The sequence below is a fragment of the Gallus gallus genome (assembly GCF_016699485.2).
Source record: "Gallus gallus isolate bGalGal1 chromosome 16 unlocalized genomic scaffold, bGalGal1.mat.broiler.GRCg7b 16_unloc1, whole genome shotgun sequence".
Classification (NCBI taxonomy): Eukaryota; Metazoa; Chordata; class Aves; order Galliformes; family Phasianidae; genus Gallus; species Gallus gallus.
The window spans coordinates 48,371-64,959 of record NW_024095938.1 but is presented as its reverse complement, the minus strand read 5'-3'; the positions used below and the strand labels follow the sequence as shown (position 1 = coordinate 64,959).

The 16,589-nt window shown below is 60.0% G+C and overlaps 1 protein-coding gene across 1 annotated transcript in view; it reads right to left on the bottom strand.

Annotated features, from left to right (window-relative positions):
• Nucleotides 1-73: 73 nt before the first annotated feature.
• Nucleotides 74-16,589, bottom strand: part of LOC112533535 (collagen alpha-1(XI) chain-like) — a gene marked incomplete at its 3' end in the record, with an annotated part of 58,908 nt that continues 42,392 nt past the window's right edge. Inside the window, exons 12-19 of the mRNA XM_040656642.1 lie at nucleotides 15,995-16,048; nucleotides 15,812-15,865; nucleotides 14,711-14,764; nucleotides 13,527-13,580; nucleotides 11,124-11,177; nucleotides 7,458-7,502; nucleotides 4,383-4,436; nucleotides 74-147 (exon numbers count right to left, since the gene is read on the bottom strand). Of these exons, the coding sequence (XP_040512576.1) occupies nucleotides 74-147; nucleotides 4,383-4,436; nucleotides 7,458-7,502; nucleotides 11,124-11,177; nucleotides 13,527-13,580; nucleotides 14,711-14,764; nucleotides 15,812-15,865; nucleotides 15,995-16,048 (443 nt within the window). The remainder of the gene's footprint in view (nucleotides 148-4,382; nucleotides 4,437-7,457; nucleotides 7,503-11,123; nucleotides 11,178-13,526; nucleotides 13,581-14,710; nucleotides 14,765-15,811; nucleotides 15,866-15,994; nucleotides 16,049-16,589) is intronic.

Sequence of the window (16,589 nt, the reverse complement as noted above, 5' to 3'; positions counted from 1 at the left end):
TAAACGACCCCCCCCTTTTGTGCCCCCCCAATGTCCCCCTTTGTGCCCCCCCCATAACGCCCCCCCATAACACCCCCCCCCTTTTGTGCCCCCCCCCCTCACCAGGTTCCCTTTGGGGCCAATGGGGCCGTCCATCCCGCGCACGCCCTGCAGACAACAACCCGTTATTAGGGCGTTAATAATGCCGTTAATAATGCCATTAATAGGGTATTAATAGGGCGTTAATAATGCCCTTAATAATGCCATTAATAGGGCGTTAATAATGCCCTTAATAATGCCATTAATAGGGCGTTAATAATGCCCTTAATAGGGCGTTAATAGGGGAATAATAGTGCCGTTAATAGGGCGTTAATAATGCCGTTATTAGGGCATTAATAGGGCATTAATAGGGTATTAATAGGGGGTTAATAGTGCCGTTAATAATGCCATTAATAGGGCGTTAATAATGCCCTTAATAGGGCGTTAATAGGGGAATAATAGTGCCGTTAATAGGGCGTTAATAATGCCGTTATTAGGGCATTAATAGGGCATTAATAGGGTATTAATAGGGTGTTAATAATGCCGTTAATACTGCCCTTAATAGGGCATTAATATGGGGTAAATAGTGCCGTTCATAGGGCAATAATAGGGCGTTAATAATGCCGTTAATAATGCCCTTAATAGGGCATTAATAGGGGGTTAATACTGTCATTAATAGGGCGTTAATAGGGCGTTAATAATGCCGTTATTAGGGCATTAATAGGGTATTAATAGGGTGTTAATAATGCCGTTAATAGTGCCCTTAATAGGGCATTAATATGGGGTAAATAGTGCCGTTCATAGGGCAATAATAGGGGGTTAATAATGCTGTTATTAGGGCGTTAATAATGCCGTTAATAATGCCATTAATAGGGCATTAATACTGCCATTAATAGGGCGTTAATAGGGCGTTAATAGGGGGTTAATAGGGCGTTAATAGGGCATTAATAGGGCATTAATAGGGGGTTAATAGGGCGTTAATAGTGCCGTTAATAGGGCAATAATAGGGCGTTAATAATGCCGCTAATAATGCCATTAATAGGGCATTAATAGGGGGTTAATAATGCCGTTAATAATGCCCTTAATAGGGCGTTAATAGGGGAATAATAGTGCCGTTAATAGGGCGTTAATAGTGCCCTTAATACGGTATTAATATGGGGTAAATAGTGCCGTTAATAGGGCGTTAATACGGCATTAATAGGGCATTAATAGGGGGTTAATACTGCCATTAATAGGGCAATAATAGGGCGTTAATAATGCCGTTAATAATGCCCTTAATAGGGCATTAATAGGGGGTTAATACTGTCATTAATAGGGCGTTAATAGGGCGTTAATAATGCCGTTATTAGGGCATTAATAGGGCATTAATAGGGCATTAATAGGGGGTTAATAATGCCGTTAATAGGGCGTTAATAATGCCGTTAATAATGCCGTTATTAGGGCATTAATAGGGGGTTAATAGGGCATTAATAGAGGGCTAATAATGCCGTTAATAGGGCGTTAATAGTGCCGGTAATAGGGCATTAATAGGGGATTAATAAGGGGTAAATAGGGCATTAATAGGGCATTAATAGTACTGTTAATAGGGCATTAATAGGGCATTAAAAAGGGGTAAATAGTGCCGTTAATAGGGCATTAATAGGGCATTAATAGTGCCGTTGTTGGGGCATTAATAGGGGGTTAATTGTGCCGTTAATAGGGCATTAATAGGGGGTTAATAGGGGATTAATAGTGCCGTTAATAGGGCATTAATAATGCCATTAATAGGGCATTAATAGTGCCGTTAATAGGGCATTAATTGGGCATTAATAGGGGGTTAATCGTGCCATTAATAGGGCAATAATAATGCCGTTAATAGTGCCGTTAATAGGGCATTAATAGGGGATTAATAGGAGATTAATAGTGCCGTTAATAGGGCATTAATACAGGATTAATAATAATAGGATGAATGGGATGATGGGATTATGGGATGATGGGATTGATGGGGTTATGGGATTTATGGGATGATGGGATTGATGGGGTTATGGGGTTATGGGATATATGGGGTTATGGGGTAATGGGATGATGGGATTGATGGGGTTATGGGGTGATGGGATTTATGGGGTTATGGGGTTATGGGGTGATGGGATTTATGGGGTTATTGGATATATGGGATGATGGGATTAATGGGGTTATGGGGTGATGGGATTTATGGGGTTATGGGGTAATGGGATGATGGGATTGATGGGGTTATGGGATTTATGGGATGATGGGATTGATGGGGTTATGGGGTGATGGGATTTATGGGGTTATGGGGTGATGGGGTGATGGGATTGATGGGGTTATGGGATTTATGGGATGATGGGATTGATGGGGTTATGGGGTGATGGGATTTATGGGGTTATGGGGTTATGGGGTGATGGGATTTATGGGGTTATTGGATATATGGGATGATGGGATTAATGGGGTTATGGGGTGATGGGATTTATGGGGTTATGGGGTAATGGGATGATGGGATTGATGGGGTTATGGGATTTATGGGATGATGGGATTGATGGGGTTATGGGGTGATGGGATTTATGGGGTTATGGGGTGATGGGGTGATGGGATTGATGGGGTTATGGGATTTATGGGATGATGGGATATATGGGGTGATGGGGTGATGGGATTTATGGGGTTATGGGGTTATGGGGTGATGGATTTATGGGGTTATGGGGTGATGGGATTTATGGGGTTATGGGGTTATGGGGTGATGGGATATATGGGATATATAGGATATATGGGATATATGGGGTGATGGGGTTATGGGGTGATGGGATATATGGGATATATGGGATATATGGGATATATGGGGTTATGGGGTGATGGGATATATGGGATATATGGGATATATGGGATATATGGGGTGATGGGGTGATGGGATATATGGGATATATGGGATATATGGGATATATGGGGTGATGGGGTGATGGGATATATGGGATATATGGGATATATGGGATATATGGGATATATGGGGTGATGGGGTTATGGGGTTATGGATTATATGGGATGATGGGGTGATGGGATATATGGGATATATGGGATATATGGGATATATGGGATATATGGGATATATGGAATATATGGGGTGATGGGATATATGGGGTGATGGGATATATGGGATATATGGGATATATGGGATATATGGGGTTATGGGGTGATGGGGTTATGGGATATATGGGATATATGGGATATATGGGATATATGGGATATATGGGATATATGGGATGATGGGATGATGGAATATATGGGGTTATGGGATATATGGGGTGATGGGATTTATGGAATATATGGGATATATGGGATATATGGGATTTATGGGATATATGGGATATATAGGATATATGGGATATATGGGATATATGGGGTGATGGGATATATGGGATATATGGGATATATGGGATATATGGGATATATGGGATGTATGGGATATATGGGATATATGGGGTGATGGAATATATGGGGTTATGGGATATATGGGGTGATGGGATTTATGGGATATATGGGATATATGGGATATATGGGGATATATGGGGTTATGGGGTGATGGGATATATGGGATATATGGGGTGATGGAATATATGGGGTTATGGGATATATGGGGTGATGGGATATATGGGATATATGGGATATATGGGATATATGGGATATATGGGATATATGGGATATATGGGGTGATGGGATATATGGGATATATGGGATATATGGGATATATGGGATATATGGGATATATGGGATATATGGGGTGATGGGATATATGGGATATATGGGATATATGGGATATATGGGATATATGGGATATATGGGATATACGGGATATATGGGATATATGGGATATATGGGATATATGGGATATATGGGATATATGGGGTTATGTGGTTATGGATTATATGGGGTTATGGGGTGATGGGGTGATGGGATATATGGGATATATGGGGTGATGGGGTGTTGGGATATATGGGATATATGGGATATATGGGGTTATGGGGTGATGGGATGGATGGGGTTATGGGATATACGGGATATATGGGATATATGGGATATATGGGATATATGGGATATATGTGGTGATGGGATATATGGGATATATGGGATATATGGGATATATGGGATATATGGGATATATGAGATATATGGGATATATGGGTTGATGGGGTTATGGGGTGATGATGGGATATATGGGATATATGGGATATATGGGATATATGGGATATATGGGGTTATGGGATATATGGGATATATGGGATATATGGGATCTATGGGATATATGGGATATATGGGATATATGGGATATATGGGATATATGGGGATATATGGGGTTATGGGGTGGGGGCGGCGCTCACCGGAGGTCCGGGGATTCCGGGGGGTCCTTTGGGGCCCAGCAGCCCCCGCGGACCCTGAGAGGAAACACACAGAGGGGGGGGGGGCGTAAGGGGGGGGTCCGGGGGGGGTCCAGGGGGGGGGGTGAGGGGGGGGTCGGGGGGGGGTCGGGGGGGCCCAGGGGGTCCTGGGGGGGGCAGGGGGTCACTGAGGGGGGGGGCCCGGGAGGGGTCCCGGGGGATCCTGGGGGGGTCCGGGGGGAAGGTCGTGAGTGGGGGGTCATGAGGGGGGGGCGAAGGGGGGGGGTGGTCCAGGGGGTCCTGGGGGGTCCGGGGGGGGGTCATGAGGGGGGGTCCCGGGGGGGCAGCGTGAGGGGGGGGGGGTTCAGGGGGGGGGGGCAGGGAGGGCCCGGGGGGGGGGCCAGGGGGGGGTCCTGGGGGGGTTGGGGGGGTCCGGGGGGGGTGTGAGGGGGGGGGGGCAGGGAGGGTCCGGGGGGGGTCCTGGGGGTTTTGGGGGGGTCCGGGGGGGGGGGTCCCAGGGGGTCTGGGGGGGGCGGGGGGCCCCTGGGGGAGATTGGGGGGGTGGGAGGGGGTCTGGTGGGGGTCATGAGGGGGGGTCCGGGGGGGGCGTGAGGGGGGGGCAGGGGGGGGTCTGGGCGGGGGTCGTGAGGGGTGGGTCCAGGGGGGGGTCCTGGGGGGGTCCCAGGGGTCCGGGGGGGGTCGTGAGGGAGGGGGGTCCGGGGGGGGGTCCCGGGGGGGTCTGGGGGGGGGGGGGGTCGTGAGTGGGGGGTCCGGGGGGAGTCTGGGGGGGTCCAGGGGGTCCTGGGGAGGTCCGGGGGGGGGGGGGGTCCTGGGGGGTCCTGGGGGGGTCCGGGGGGGTGGGGGTGAGGGGGGGGCAGGGGGGGGCCCAGGGGGTCCTGGGGGGGGTCCTCGGGGGGGGAGGGGGGGTCCCGGGGGGTCCTGGGGGGGTCCTTGGGGGGAGGGGGGGAGGGGGAGCCCGGGGGGGGTCATGAGGTGGGGTCCGGGGGGGGCGGCGTGAGGGGGGGGGGGGGCAGGGGGGGGTCAGAGGGGGTCCTGGGGGGGTGCTGGGGGGGGTCGTGAGGAGGGGGGCCGGGGGGGGGGGGTGGTCCTGGGGGTCTGGGGGGGGTCCTCGGGGGGGGAGGGGGGGAGGGGGGTCCGGGGGGAGTCCGGGGGGGGTCCGGGGGGGTCATGAGGGGGGGTCCCAGGGGGGCGTCCCGGGGGGTCCTGGAGGGGTCCCTGAGGGGGGGGTCTGGGGGGGGGTGGCCCAGGGGGGGATCGGATGGGGTCTGGGGGGGGGGGGGTCGTGAGGAGGGGGGGTCCAGGGGGAGGTCTGGGGGGGGTCAGGGGGGGTCCGGGGGGGGGGGGGGGTCCCAGGGGGTCTGGGGGGGGCGGGGGGTCACTGAGGGGGGGGGCCCAGGGGGGGTTCCCGGGGGGGTCCGGGGGGGTCATGAGGGGGGGCCCGGGGGGGGGGGGGCCCGGGGGGGGCCCAGGGGGGGGTCGGATGGGGTTGGGGGGGGGGGGGGTTCGTGAGGAGGGGGGGGTCCAGGGGGAGTCTGGGGGGGTCCAGAGGGGGGTCAGGGGGGGTCCGGGGGGGGGGGGGAGTCCCAGGGGGTCTGGGGGGGGGCGGGGGGTCACTGAGGGGGGGGGCCCGGGGGGTCCTGGGGGGGTCCGGGGTGGGTCATGAGGGGGGGCCCGGGGGGGGGTCGGATGGGGTTGGGGGGGGGGGGGGTCGTGAGGAGGGGGGGTCCAGGGGGAGTCTGGGGGGGTTCAGAGGGGGGTCAGGGGGGGTCCGGGGGGGGGGGGGCCAGGGGGTCTGGGGGGGGCGGGGGGTCACTGAGGGGGGGGGCCCCGGGGGTCCTGGGGGGTCAGGGGGGGTCATGAGGGGGGGCCCGGGGGGGGGGGGTCGTGAGGAGGGGGGGTCCGGGGGAGGGTCCCAGGGGGTCTGGGGGGAGGGGGGGTCACTGTGGGGGGGGGGCCCAGGGGGGGGTCCTGGGGGGGTCCGGTGGGGGTCAGGGGGAGGGCCCAGGGGGGGGTCCGGGGGGGTCACTGAGGGGGGTTCCGGGAGGGGTCCTGAGGGGGGGTCCCAGGGGGGGGTGGTCCAGGGGGTCCTGGGGGGGTCGTGAGGGGGGGGGGGTCCGGGGGGGGCCCAGGAGGGGGTCCTGGGGGAGCCCGGGGGGGTTCAGAGGGGGTCCTGGGGGGGTCCGGGGGGGGGTCGTGAGGGAGGGGGGTCTGGGGGGGGTCATGAGGTGGGGTCCGGGGGGGGCGGCGTGAGGGGGGGGGGGCAGGGGGGGTTCAGAGGGGGTCCTGGGGGGCTCTTTGGGGGGGAGGGGGAGCCCGGGGGGTGTCGGATGGGGTCTGGGGGGGGTCGTGAGGAGGGGGGGACCCGGGGGGGGTCGGAGGGGGTCCTGGGGGGGTCCCAAAGCGTCCGGGGGGGGTCGTTGCGGGGGGTCCGGGGGGGGGTCCTGGGGGGGTCCCAGGGGGTCCGGGGGGGGGGGTCGTTAGGGGGGGGTCCGGGGGAGGGCCAGGGGGGGTCCTGGGGGGTCCTCGGGGGGGGGGGGGGGGAGGGGAAAGGGGGGGTCCCGGGGTGGGCTGTGGGGGGAGTTGTGGGGGGTCGTGAGGAGGGGGGGGGCCAGGGGGGGTCAGAGGGGGTCCTGGGGGGGTCCTGGGGGGGGGGAGGGGGGAGGGGGGAGCCCGGGGGGTTCAGAGGGGGTCCCGGGGGGGTCCGGGGGGGGTCGTAAAGGGGGGGTTGTGGGGGAGGGGGGGGTCCTGGAATTAAGGGGGGGTCCCGGGGGGGTCCGCAGTGGGGCGGTTACCGCCTCTCCGGGCATCACTGATCTCTGCCCCACACATTGCCCCATAACCCCCCTCTCAGCCCCACAACCCCCAGGGGGTCCTGGGGGGGTCCTCGGGGGGGGGGGGGGGGGGGAGTTGTGGGGGTCGTGAGGAGGGGGGGGGGCCAGGGGGGGGTCAGAGGGGGTCCCAGGGGGTCCGGGGGGGGTCGTGAAGGGCGGTTGTGGGGCGGGGGGGGGTCCTGGAATTAAGGGGGGGTCCCGGGGGGGTCTGCAGTGGGGCGGTTACCGCCTCTCCGGGCATCCCACGAGGCCCCACATCGCCGGCGTCCCCCTATGAAGACCCCCCCCCAAAAAAGGAGGGGGGGGGGGGGGTGTCAATCTCAGAGCCCCCCCCCCACCCCACAAAGAGACCCCCCCCCAAATCCACCCCCCCCCATCCGCCCCCCCAAAATGCCCTCAAATCCCCCCCCCAGCCCCCCAAAAAACCCCATATCCCACCCCCAAAACAGCCCATATCCCCCCGGACCCCCCCCATAAAAGCCCCCCAAAACAGCCCTATATCCCCCCGGACCCCCCCCATAAAGCCCCCCCAAAACAGCCCATATCCCCCCCAACCCCCCCATAAAGCCCCCCCAAAACAGCCCCAAACCCCCCCCCCCCAAATCCCCCCGGACCCCCCCCATAAAGCCCCCCCAAAATCAGCCCTATATCCCCCCGGACCCCCTCATAAAGCCCCCCAAAATCAGCCCATATCCCCCCGGACCCCCCCATAAAGCCCCCCCAAAATCAGCCCATATCCCCCCCAACCCCCCCATAAAGCCCCCCCAAAACAGCCCCAAATCCCCCCCCCCCAAATCCCCCCGGGACCCCCCCATAAAGCCCCCCAAAACAGCCCATATCCCCCCGGACCCCCCCATAAAGCCCCCCCAAAACAGCCCTATATCCCCCCGGACCCCCCCCATAAAGCCCCCCCAAAACAGCCCTATATCCCCCCGGACCCCCCCATTAAAGCCCCCCCAAAACAGCCCTATATCCCCCCGGACCCCCCCATAAAGCCCCCCCAAAATCAGCCCTATATCCCCCCGGACCCCCTCATAAAGCCCCCCAAAATCAGCCCATATCCCCCCGGACCCCCCCATAAAGCCCCCCCAAAATCAGCCCATATCCCCCCCAACCCCCCCATAAAGCCCCCCCCAAAACAGCCCCAAATCCCCCCCCCCAAATCCCCCCGGGACCCCCCCATAAAGCCCCCCAAAACAGCCCATATCCCCCCGGACCCCCCCATAAAGCCCCCCCAAAACAGCCCTATATCCCCCCGGACCCCCCCCATAAAGCCCCCCCAAAACAGCCCTATATCCCCCCGGACCCCCCCCATTAAAGCCCCCCCAAAACAGCCCTATATCCCCCCGGACCCCCCCCATAAAGCCCCCCCAAAATCAGCCCTATATCCCCCCGGACCCCCCTCATAAAGCCCCCCAAAATCAGCCCATATCCCCCCGGACCCCCCCATAAAGCCCCCCCAAAATCAGCCCATATCCCCCCCAACCCCCCCATAAAGCCCCCCCAAAACAGCCCCAAATCCCCCCCCCCAAATCCCCCCGGGACCCCCCCCATAAAGCCCCCAAAACAGCCCATATCCCCCCGGACCCCCCCCCATAAAGCCCCCCCAAAACAGCCCTATATCCCCCCGGACCCCCCCCATAAAGCCCCCCCAAAACAGCCCTATATCCCCCCGGACCCCCCCCATTAAAGCCCCCCCAAAACAGCCCTATATCCCCCCGGACCCCCCCCATAAAGCCTCCCCAAAATCAGCCCTATATCCCTCCCCCCATATCCCCCGGACCCCCCCCATAAAGCCCCCCCAAAATCAGCCCCAAATCCCCCCGGACCCCCCCATAAAACCCCCCCAAAACAGCCCTATATCCCCCCGGACCCCCCATAAAGCCCCCCCAAATCCCCCCCCCCCCAAAAAACCCCAAATCCCTCCCCCAAAACAGCCCATATCCCCCCGGACCCCCCCCATAAGAGCCCCCCAAAACAGCCCATATCCCCCCAGACCCCCCCATAAAGCCCCCCCAAAATCAGCCCTATATCCCCCCAGACCCCCCCATAAAGCCCCCCCAAAATCAGCCCTATATCCCCCCGGACCCCCCCATAAAGCCTCCCCAAAATCAGCCCTATATCCCCCCGGACCCCCCCATAAAGCCCCCCCAAATCCCCCCCCCCCCAAAAGAAACCCCAAATCCCTCCCCCAAAACAGCCCATATCCCCCCGGACCCCCCCCATAAGAGCCCCCCCAAATCAGCCCCAAATCCCCCCGGACCCCCCCATAAAGCCCCCCAAAACAGCCCCAAATCCCCCCGGACCCCCCCCATAAAGCCCCCCCAAATCCCCCCCCCAAAAGAAACCCCAAACCCCTCCCCCCAAAACAGCCCATATCCCCCCGGATCCCCCCATAAAGCCCCCCCAAAACAGCCCCAAATCCCCCCCAACCACCCCATAAAGCCCCCCAAAATCGGCCCCAAATTGCCCCCCCCCCCAAAAAACCCCAAATCCCTCCCCCAAAACACCCCATATCCCCCCAACCCCCCCACAAAGCCCCCCCAAAATCAGCCCCAAATCCCCCCGGACCCCCCCATAAAGCCCCCCCCAAAACAGCCCTATATCCCCCCGGCCCCCCCCCATAAAGCCCCCCCAAAATCAGCCCAAATCCCCCCCAACCCCCCCCCCCATATCCCCCCGGCCCCCCCCATAAAGCCCCCCCAAAATCAGCCCATATCCCCCCGGACCCCCCCATAAAGCCCCCCCAAAATCAGCCCTATATCCCCCCAGACCCCCCCCATAAAGCCCCCCCAAAATCAGCCCTATATCCCCCCGGACCCCCCCCATAAAGCCCCCCCAAAACAGCCCTATATCCCCCCGGACCCCCCATAAAGCCCCCCCAAAACAGCCCATATCCCCCCGGACCCCCCCATAAAGCCCCCCCAAAACAGCCCTATATCCCCCCAACCCCCCCATACAGCCCCCCCAAAACAGCCCATATCCCCCCGGACCCCCCCCATAAAAGCCCCCCAAAACAGCCCTATATCCCCCCGGACCCCCCCCCATAAAGTCCCCCCAAAACAGCCCATATCCCCCCGGACCCCCCCATAAAGCCCCCCCAAAACAGCCCTATATCCCCCCGGACCCCCCCCATAAAGCCCCCCCAAAATCAGCCCAAATCCCCCCCAACCCCCCCCCCCATATCCCCCCGGACCCCCCCATAAAGCCCCCCCCCAAAATCAGCCCTATATCCCCCCGGACCCCACCATAAAGCCCCCCCAAAATCAGCCCCAAATCCCCCCAAACCCCCCCCCCAAAAAACCCCGAATCCCTCCCCCAAAACAGCCCATATCCCCCCGGACCCCCCCATAAAGCCCCCCCAAAATCAGCCCTATATCCCCCCGGACCCCCCCATAAACCCCCCCCTCAAAAGAAACCCCAAACCCCTCCCCCAAAACAGCCCATATCCCCCTGGAACCCCCATAAAGCCCCCCCAAAACAGCCCTATATCCCCCCGGACCCCCCCATAAAGCCCCCCCAAATCCCCCCCCCCCAAAAAACCTCCAACCCCCCCCCCCCCAAAACACCCCATATCCCCTTGGGCCCCCCCAAAAAGCCCCCCCAAAACAGCCCATATCCCCCCGGACCCCCCCATAAAGCCCCCCCAAATCAGCCCCAAATCCCCCCCCCCAAAAAACCCCAAACCCCTCCCCCAAAACAGCCCATATCCCCCCGGAACCCCCATAAAGCCCCCCCAAAACAGCCCTATATCCCCCCGGACCCCCCCCATAAAGCCCCCCCAAAATCAGCCCTATATCCCCCCGGCCCCCCCCCATAAAGCCCCCCCAAAATCAGCCCCAAATCCCCCCCAACCCCCCCCAAAATAAACAGCCCCCCCCCCCCCCCATACCCTCTCTCCGTCTTCTCCTGGGGGTCCGGGCTCCCCCCGCACACCGCTCTCTCCCTGTGGGGCAGAGATGGGGGTTGTGGGGCACTTATGGGGCTGGGATGGGGGTTATGGGGCACTTATGGGGCAGAGATGGGGGATATGGGGCACTTATGGGGCAGAGATGGGGGTTGTGGGGCTGGGAGGGGGGGTATGGGGCACTTATGGCGCTGGGATGGGGGTTATGGGGCAGCTATGGGGCACATATGGGGCTGGGATGGGGGTTGTGGGGCTGGGAGGGGGGTTATGGGGCACTTATGGGGCTGGGATGGGGGTTGTGGGGCAGTTATGGGGCTGGGATGGGGGATATGGGGCAGTTATGGGGCTGGGATGGGGGTTGTGGGGCACTTATGGGGCAGAGATGGGGGATATGGTGCACTTATGGGGCAGAGATGGGGGTTGTGGGGCACTTATGGGGCTGGGAGGGGGGTTATGGAGCACTTATGGGGCTGGGATGGGGGTTGTGGGGCACTTATGGGGCTGGGATGGGGGTTGTGGGGCAGCTATGGGGCTGGGATGGGGGTTGTGGGGCAGCTATGGGGCACTTATGGGGCTGGGATGGGGGTTGTGGGGCTGGGAGGGGGGTTATGGGGCACTTATGGGGCTGGGATGGGGGTTATGGGGCAGTTATGGGGCTGGGATGGGGGATATGGGGCAGTTATGGGGCTGGGATGGGGGATAGGGGGCAGGGAGGGGAGTTATGGGGCACCTATGGGGCTGGGATGGGGGATATGGGGCAGTTATGGGGCTGGGATGGGGGTTGTGGGGCACTTATGGGGCAGAGATGGGGGATATGGTGCACTTATGGGGCAGACATGGGGGATATGGTGCACTTATGGGGCAGAGATGGGGGTTGTGGGGCACTTATGGGGCTGGGAGGGGGGTTATGGGGCACTTATGGGGCTGGGATGGGGGTTATGGGGCTGGGATGGGGGTTGTGGGGCACTTATGGGGCTGGGATGGGGGTTGTGGGGCAGCTATGGGGCACTTAAGGGGCTGGGATGGGGGTTGTGGGGCTGGGAGGGGGGTTATGGGGCACTTATGGGGCTGGGATGGGGGTTGTGGGGCAGTTATGGGGCTGGGATGGGGGATATGGGGCAGTTATGGGGCTGGGATGGGGGATAGGGGGCAGGGAGGGGAGTTATGGGGCACCTATGGGGCTGGGATGGGGGATATGGTGCACTTATGGGGCAGAGATGGGGGTTGTGGGGCACTTATGGGGCTGGGAGGGGGGTTATGGGGCACTTATGGGGCTGGGATGGGGGTTATGGGGCTGGGATGGGGGTTGTGGGGCAGTTATGGGGCTGGGATGGGGGTTGTGGGGCAGCTATGGGGCACTTAAGGGGCTGGGATGGGGGATATGGGGCTGGGAAGGGGGTTATGGAGCACTTATGGGGCTGGGATGGGGGTTGTGGGGCACTTATGGGGCAGAGATGGGGGTTGTGGGGCTGGGAGGGGGGTTATGGGGCACTTATGGCGCTGGGATGGGGGTTATGGGGCAGCTATGGGGCACATATGGGGCTGGGAGGGGGGTTATGGGGCACTTATGGCGCTGGGATGGGGGATATGGGGCTGGGAAGGGGGTTATGGGGCACTTATGGGGCTGGGATGGGGGGTTATGGGGCACTTAAGGGGCTGGGATGGGGGTTATGGGGCTGGGAGGGAGGTTATGGGGCACCTATGGGGCTGGGATGGGGGTTGTGGGGCACTTATGGGGCTGGGATGGGGGTTGTGGGGCAGTTATGGGGCAGAGATGGGGGATATGGGGCACTTATGGGGCTGGGATGGGGGATAGGGGGCAAGGAGGGGAGTTATGGGGCACCTATGGGGCTGGGATGGGGGATATGGGGCAGTTATGGGGCTGGGATGGGGAATATGGGGCAGTTATGGGGCTGGGAGGGGAGTTGTGGGGCTGGGATGTGGGGTTATGGGGTGGAGTTTATGGGGCAGTTATGGGGCAGCTGTGAGGTGTCTGTGGGGTGGTTATGGGGCAGTTATGGGGCTGGGATGGGGGCTGTGGGTCTGGGAGGGGGGTTATGGGGCACTTATGGGGCTGGGATGGGGGGTTATGGGGCACTTATGGGGCTGGGATGGGGGTTGTGGGGCACTTATGGGGCAGAGATTGGGGATATGGTGCACTTGTGGGGCAGAGATGGGGGTTGTGGGGCACTTATGGGGCTGGGATGGGGGGTTATGGGGCACTTATGGGGCTGGGATGGGGGTTATGGGGCTGGGATGGGGGTTGTGGGGCAGTTATGGGGCTGGGATGGGGGTTGTGGGGCAGCTATGGGGCAGTTATGGGGCTGGGATGGGGGTTGTGGGGCTGGGAGGGTGGTTATGGGGCAGCTATGGGGCAGCCCCACTCACGCGGTGCCCTTTGTCCCCCGGCAGTCCCGGTAAGCCGTCGAAGCCGCGGTCGCCCTATAGGGAATATATGGGGTGAGCGCCCCATAGGCGGCCCTATAGAAACGGCCCCCCCAACCCCATAGGACCCCAAACCCTATAGGGTGCCCCCAACCCCCCCATAGGATCCACCCTATAGGGTCCCTTGACCCCTATAAGACCCCAAACCCCAATAGGATCCACCTTATAGGGTCCCCCACCCCCTATAGGATCCCCGACCCCTATAGGACCCCAAAGCCCCATAGGATCCACCCTATAGGGTCCCCTGACCCGTATAGGACCCCAAACCCCCATAGGATCCACCCTATAGGGTCCCCCACCCCCTATAGGATCCCCGACCTCTATAGGACCCCAAACCCCCATAGGATCCACCCTATAGGGTCCCCTCCCCCCCATAGGACCCCCCCCCCTGCCCCCTACAGGACCCCAAACCCCCATAGGATCCACCCTATAGGGTCCCCTGACCCCTATAGGATCCCCGACCCCCATAGGATCCACCCTATAGGGTCCCCTCCCCCCCATAGGATCCCAAAACCCTATAGGAACCACCCTATAAGTTCCCCTCCCCCCCATAGGACCCCCACACACCCCCTATAGGACCCCAAAACCCTTTAAGACCCCAAAACCCTATAGGATCCACCCTATAAGTTCCCCTCCCCCACATAGGACCCCCCCCCAACCCCTATAGGACCCCAAAACCCCCATAGGATCCACCCTATAGGGTCCCCTGACCCCTATAGGACCCCAAACCCCCATAGGATCCACCCTATAGGGTCCCCCACCCCCTATAGGATCCCCCCCCCCATAGGATCCCAAAACCCTATAGGATCCACCCTATAAGCTCCCCTCCCCCCCATAGGACCCCCCCCCCATAGGATCCCAAAACCCTATAGGAACCACCCTATAAGTTCCCCTCCCCCCCATAGGACCCCCCCCTGTCCCCTATAGGACCCCGAAACCCTATAGGATCCACCCTATAAGTTCCCCCCCCCCATGGGACCCCCACCCCCTATAGGACCCCAAAACCCTTTAAGACCCCAAAACCCTATAGGATCCACCCTATAAGTTCCCCTCCCCCCCATGGGACCCCCCCCCCGCCCCCTATAGGACCCCAAAACCCTATAGGTCCCCCCCCCCCGACCCCATACCTTCACACCGGGTTCTCCAGGCACCCCCCGCGCTCCGTCCGCTCCCGGCCGACCCTATAAATGGCACCAGAGAAGAAACCCTATAGGAAAGGATCTATAGGGTGTGGGTGGGGGTCCACATCCCATAACCCCCCCCCATCCCATAAATAACCCCCCCCCCCCGATCCCATAAATAACTGCCATCCCATAAATAACCCCCCCAATCCCATAAATAACCCCCCCCCTCCCGGCCGACCCTATAAAAGCCACCAGAGACCCCATAGAAACGGATCTATAGGGTTTGTGGGGTTGGGGGGGGGGCAAATCCTATAACCGCCCCCCCCAATCCCATAAATAACCCCTCCCATCCCATAAATAACCCCCCCCAATCCCATAAATAACCCCCCCCCCTCCCAACCGACCCTATAAATGCCACCAGAGACCCCATAGAAACGGATCTATAGGGTTTGTGGGGTTGGGGGGGGGGCAAATCCTATAACCCCCCCCCCAATCCCATAAATAACCCCCTCCAATCCCATAAATAACCCCCCCTCATCCCATAACCCCCCCCCAATCCCATTAATACCCCCCCCCCCCCCATCCCATAACCCCCCCTCTCCCAGCCGACCCTATAAATGCCACCAGAGACCCCATAGAAACGGATCTATAGGGTTTGTAGGGTTGGGGGGGGGGCAAATCCTATAACCCCCCCCCAATCCCATAAATAACCCCCTCCAATCCCATAACCCCCCCCCCAATCCCATAAATAACCCCCCCTCATCCCATAACCCCCCCCCCAATCCCATAAATAACCCCCCCCCCTCCCAGCCGACCCTATAAATGGCACCAGAGACCCCATAGAAATGGATCTATAGGGTTTGTGGGGTGGGGGGGGGGCAAATCCTATAACTGCCCCCCCCAATCCCATAAATAACCCCCCCTCATCCCATAACCCCCCCCCCAATCCCATTAATAACCCCCCCCCTCCCGGCCGACCCTATAAATGCCACCAGAGACCCCATAGAAACGGATCTATAGGGTTTGTGGGGTTGGGGGGGGGGCAAATCCTATAACCGCCCCCCCCCCGATCCCATAAAATAAGCGCCATCCCATAATACTCACCCTCCTTCCAGGTTTCCCCGGCGGTCCGATGAGGCCCTGCGGTCCTCGGGGTCCCTATAGGGGACGTTATGGGGTCGTGAAGGAGGGACCCTATAAGAGCCGTTCCGGAAGCGGCCCCTATAGGGGTCCACTTATAGGGGATGATTTCTTTGGGGTTTCTTTTGGGGTTTCTTTTGGGGTCACCTGAGGGCCGAAATCGCCGCTTTCGCCCTTCATGCCGACGCTGCCGGGTTGGCCCTACAGAGCAGTGGGGTGAGGGGGGGTTTATATATGGGGTCGGCCCCTTATAGGGTCGGCCCTATAGGGTCACCTCGAGAGGGTCGGCCCTCTGTAGGGTCTCTCCCCCCCCCTCTGTAGGGTCTCCACTCCGTCTATGGGGTCTATTCCCCCTCTATAGGGCCTCCATTCCCACTATGGGGTCTTCACTCCCACTATAGGGTCTCCACCCCTCTATAGGGTCACCTCTATAGGGTCTCCCCCCCCTCTATAGGGTCTCTCCCCCTCTATAGGGTCTCCACCCCTCTATAGGGTCACCCCTATAGGGTCTCCCCCCCCCTCTATAGGGTCTCCATTCCCTCTATGGGGTCTCCACCCCTCTGTAGGGTCTCCACTCCCTCTATGGGGTCTCCCCCCCCTCTATAGGGTCTCCCCCCCTCTATAGGGTCTCCACTCCCTCTATAGGGTCTCCCCCTCTCTATAGGGTCACCCCTATAGGATCTCCCCCCCTCTATAGGGTCTCCACTCCCTCTATAGGGTCTCCCCCTCTCTATAGGGTCAC